Source organism: Cenococcum geophilum (assembly GCF_001692895.1).
Source record: "Cenococcum geophilum 1.58 unplaced genomic scaffold K441scaffold_58, whole genome shotgun sequence".
NCBI lineage: Eukaryota > Fungi > Ascomycota > Dothideomycetes > Gloniales > Gloniaceae > Cenococcum > Cenococcum geophilum.
This window is the reverse complement of record NW_027137616.1, coordinates 181,066-186,414: the sequence shown is the minus strand read 5'-3', so window position 1 is coordinate 186,414 and position 5,349 is coordinate 181,066. Positions and strand designations below refer to the sequence as shown.

General features: G+C 33.9%; 1 protein-coding gene across 1 annotated transcript; it reads right to left on the bottom strand.

The window, feature by feature from the left end:
* Window positions 1-803: 803 nt before the first annotated feature.
* Window positions 804-4,660, bottom strand: K441DRAFT_584825 (uncharacterized protein; the record flags this gene model as incomplete). Its single annotated transcript, XM_067644557.1, has 2 exons — window positions 804-941; window positions 4,574-4,660. Coding segments are annotated over 2 exons (225 nt in total), but the record flags the coding sequence as incomplete, so codon positions are not given.
* Window positions 4,661-5,349: the final 689 nt, after the last annotated feature.

Sequence of the window (5,349 nt, the reverse complement as noted above, 5' to 3'; positions counted from 1 at the left end):
GCCGTAGTAATAAGCTTATTAATTTTAAGAGATAATTTTAGTTTTATGGTATAGAGCTAAGGTATAGTTAGCTCTATTATAGGTAGCATACCTAGGGCTAAATTCCGTGCTTTTAGGATTATCTATTATTGGAACTAGTTATAGGGGTTATCTTTAGACTAAGGAAGGTCTTATAAGCGACGTATTAGGCTATTAGGCTTAGTACCTTATACTCCTAGCCTATATACGATTTTAAAGTTAAAACTAGAGAGGAACTTATTCTAGCGTGCTTGGCGTTAGTTTAGCTATTTTATAGTTATAAAGTACTTAAGATTGCAATAATCCGTAAGGACTTTAGTTAGCTAGTTAGGTTCTGCTAAGAAGAGTTCTAGTTAGAATTCCTTAAACGCTTATATAATTACGAGAAGTTCCTTATTATAGATCTTATAGTTACATTCTTATAGTATAAGCTTAGATGAATAGAATATAACTAGGTAGAGGAGACCGTTGTCACCTATCTAGGAGAGGACGCCTATGTTAACGTAGTCTAAGGAGTTAGTCTTAAGATAGAGTTGTTGTCCTAGTATAAAGTAAGCTAAAATAAGTGCTTTAGTAAAAGCATCTTTAAGGTCTTAGAACGCCTTCTCGCATTTAGGCGTCTAGATAAAATATAGATATATTTTTCTTCCTTTTATAGAAAAGCCCTTTATTCGTATTATTACTATAAGTAGTGCTATAACACCCAAGAAGTTATATATAAATTTTTAATAGAAGTTAGCAAAACTAAGGAAAGCTTATACGTCTTTAATGCAGTTAGGGGTTTGCTATTTAGTAATTATATATACCTTCTTAGGGTCTATACAGACACCCTTAGTAGTAATAATTAGTTTAAGGTATTTTACTTCTATAACTAAGAATTCGTACTTCTTTAAATTAATATAAAGTCCTACGTCCCTAAGGCACTATAGGACCTTTTAAACGTGCTTAGTATACTTAGAAGGGTTATCGCTATAAATAAGTATATTATCTAGGTACGCAGAGTAGAAGTTGTTAAGATAGTCCTATAAGGCGTTATTAATATAGCTTTAGAAGCTACCTGGGCCGTTATATATACTAAAGGGCATAATAGTATATTTAAATTGGCTAAAGCGCAATATAAATGCGGTTTTTTATTTATCACCTTCTCGTATTTAGAGGCAGTTAAAGGCGGCGATAATATTAAGCTTAGTATAAATTTTGGCTTAGCTAAGCCGCTTAAAAGTCTTATATATAAGCGGTACAGGGTATTAATTCTTAATTGTAATAGCGTTAAGTCCTCTATAGTTAATATAGAATTAAATACCTCCTCTTAGCTTCTTAGTAAGGAGGATAGGGGCGGCTGCTAAGGATATGCTAGGGCAAATAAACCCTTTATTAAGGTGCTTGTTGATATACTTTTTAACAACTAAAAGTTCGTCTTTTAATATTAGGTAGGGTCTCTTATAGGGTAGCGTTTTTCCTTATTTAATATTAATGGTATAGTTATTAGGTTAATATAGGGGGAGTATATCTGCGCTCTTTTATAAGCATANNTTAATAAAGTTATANTACNTCTTAGGGAGNAGCTTANNNAGTTCCTTATTAGTAAGTCCTTTTTTAAGCTTTATAAACTTCTTAAAGTCTAAAGNTAAAAGTCNATANAGTTNTNNGGGGGNATTNTTTTNTANNAGGTTAACTATATCTATCCTATTACTATAGAGGACGTAGTCCTATTCTTTATTAAGCTTATATAGTTATAATTAAGAGGCTGCGGTAACGGTTTAGCCTTTCCTACGTGCTATACGGTAGAAGGCCGCGGCACTTACGTAGTGGTAGTTAGTCGTAGGTAGGATAATAAGGGGTTCCTTAGGTTGGTATCCTAGGGAGTAAATAAAGGCGGCTAGGCTATGTCCTAGGCAGGTCTCTCTATAGTATTTAGAGTTAAAGGTTACTTCTCTCTTTTTCTAGTTAATGGTGGGGTTGTATTATTTAAGCTAGTTTATTCTAAGAATAATAGGGTAGTTAGTAAGTAGTATAATATAGGCCTAGAGTTCTTCCTAGTGCCCATTTATATCTAGGTGGAGTTATACTATGTGGGTAATCTTCTATACGGTATAACTACTATTAACGAGTTATAGGGCGCGGGATTTAGTAAGGGGTAAGGTAGGTAAGTTATAAGTACGTATAAATTAAGTATCTATAAATTTATTAGTAGCTCCGTAATTAATTATAGAACAGCTTTTATATTGTTTTTTAGTAGTAGTTCCTATTATAGGTAAAACTATCTATTTCTGTCCATTTATCTTTACTAAGTTATCTATTAAGTAGGCCGATATATAGATCCCCTTATTATTAGGGCGTCCTAACCTATAACTTAGGGCTAGGACTTAGCGTTTTCCGTTTCCGTATCTAACTCTANTGCTATTACTANNTCTTTATCTTATANGGTANTNGNNNNTAGNAANGTATTTAGTGTTTANGGTANTAGGTTAGGTATTAGGCGGCGGCTACTAAACCTAGCTATTAGGTAGTTTAGGCTATAGCTATAATAGCCTTTTTAACAATATTTATAGCAATACTTTAGCTTCTAGAGTAGCTCGCGTTCTCCATTTAGTAGCTTTTACGGGAAGGTTAGTATAAAAAGGTTAATATTAGGACCAGTAGTGTTACTTAGGGTAGTAGGCGTTAGTAGTTTAGTAGGTCCGGAGGGCTTCTATAGGAAGATCTTTAGGTAAAGGTTTATAATAGCAATCTAATTTAGTCGTTATTTAATCTTCTATATAGCTGCTACTATATTATAAACATTATTATAGTTATAGCTGGCGGCTGCGTAATTAAGGCGATAAGTAACTTTTTTAAGGAAATCTTTTTAGTTTTTAGTATTATCTTAGGCGAGGGCTCTAGTATATTCCTAGAATTTAATATAGAACTTATTAAATAATTTAGTAGGGCTTATCTTTAGGGCATATAGTTTAGCTTAGTTAGTGGCCAGTAGGTTATAGTCGCGGTATATTAGGTTAAGATCATTAAGGACTTTTTAGTAGGACTACTACTTTTAGGGGCTATTAGTTTCCTATTAGGTAAAGAGTCTATTAAATAGTATACCCTTTATTCGCCTAATAATATAGCTAATCTTAGTGTCTTCTATAGGAAAAAGGTAGGTGCTCTAAGTTAGTTTTTTGCGGATTTGCATCTTCTAGTAGCTGTATTTTTTACAGTCTCCCTAGAAAACTAGGGGATTAGGGTAACATGCATTAGACCCTATAGTGGCAGCTTAGGTTTAGTCATTATAGCTTTTATTATCGCTTTAGTAGGGGTTTCTATTAGGTAAGGCTGCTTAGCGCTAACCCTTTATTAAGCGTTAAGTAGGTGAAGTTGCCGGGGGTATAAAGACTTAAGTAGTGTTATATACAGTAAAGAGGTGTCTAGCGTTATTACGAATATGCTTATTAAGCTAAAATTATAGGTATTTAATTATACCTTCTCTTTTAGTAACTGTAGCAATAAGTGCAATCTTAGCCTTCTTTAACTGTTAGACGTTGCGTTTAAACACGCGGAGGTTATCTTCAGTTTCTTAACGCGTATTATTAGCGAGCGCCTTATAAGCTTATAGGTCTTAGATAATATTGTAATCTTAAGCAGTACGTATCTTAGCTTATATAAGCTTTAGGTAGTAGTTTTATAGAAGGCGGTAGTATTTATTAGGTTCTCGTGCTACTATTTTTACAAATGTCTTAGCGTCTTATATTTTAATTTTAATAGGTAGTAGCTCTTCTACTTACTTATCCGTAGTTATATAGTTAATAAAAGATAAGATATTATTGGTGTCTATCTCCTTAGGGGTTAAGGCTAGGGCTAATAAATTAAATTCTCCTGGGATTAATTGGCGTTATAGGTTGAGTATAGGTATTAAATTATTCTTTAGGTTTAATATAGTAGCTAGTAAGGAATATTATCTTACTATTATAGGTTTCTTAGAAGTATAAAGTAAGGTAACTTATAGGCACGCTACTTTTAGCAGCGCCTGTAGTATTATAGAGACGTAGAATTGGTCGTAGGCTAGGTATTAGTGGTAAAAAGGCGCAACGTAATGTTATAGGGTAAGGGTAGTAGCTACAAGACGTATGTATTCGAGGAGTCTACAAGACGTTGCGCGATCGATCGTAAGGATCGAGGGCGTAAGGAGGTGATATACCTACGCGTAGCTGACATAAGCTGTACGCGAGGTGTACGCAAGAGCACGGGGCTCTCCTATGGAGGCCCCTGCGGTGGGGTTCCGTGACAATACGGTGTTAAAGTAGAAGGGCTAGTCCTTTATCGTAAGGCGGCTAAGGGGCTAAGTAATTCTGCTATAGTTCTTAATAAAGCGTTAGTAGAAGTTACAGAAGCCTAGGAATGACTATATCCCTTTTACAGTTTATAGTAGTTCCCATTAATTAATTACAGCTATCTTTTTCGGGTCTGCCTTAATTCCGTCCGTACTAATAATAAACCCTAAGTACTTTATTTACTTTACACTAAACTCTAACTTCTTAATATTGGCCTAGAGGCCGGCACTATAGAGCCATTATAGAACCTTATAGACGTACTCCTTATATTCTAACTCGTTTTTAGAGTAAATTATAATATTATCTAGGTAGGCTGTATAGAAGTTATTGAGGTAGTTAAAGAGTATATTGTTTATATATCGTTTGTATATAGCAGGTCCATTAGTTAGTCTAAAGGGGAGTACTTTATATTTATATAATCCGTATTAAGTCTAAAATATAGTAAGGTTTATAGATCTGGGGTTTATCCTAATTTAGTAGAAGGCTTAGCGGATATTAAGCTTTATAAATACCTTAGCTCTATTTATTTGGGCCAGTATCTTATCTAGTAAGGGTAGCGGATAACGGTCTTTATGGGTTATATTGTTAAGCTTATAGTAGTTAATATAAAAATAAAGTCCTCTGTTTAGCTTTTTTATAAAGAGAATAGGGGAGGTAAATAGGGCCTAACTAGGCTTAATAAACCCCTTTGCCAGGTTATCCACAATATACTACTTAGTAGCCTATAATTCGGCAATAGATTGTTTATAAAGGGGGGTACAGTTGAGGACGTTTTCCTTATCTGGTTTAATCTTAATCTTATAGTCGTACGGTTGGTAGGGTGGGAGTATATTAAATACTACCTTGGAAAATACGTCCTTAAACTCTTAGTACTAATAGGGTAGTTTCTGTTCTACTAGCTCCTCATCTATAAGCTTATCCTCCTCTTAGGCTAGGGTCTCTTTTTCTTTAATTATTTAATTAATTTTATATAAGCTAGTTATAAAGGTAACGGTATCTAGCTAAACTAAGTTCTAGTAGAATC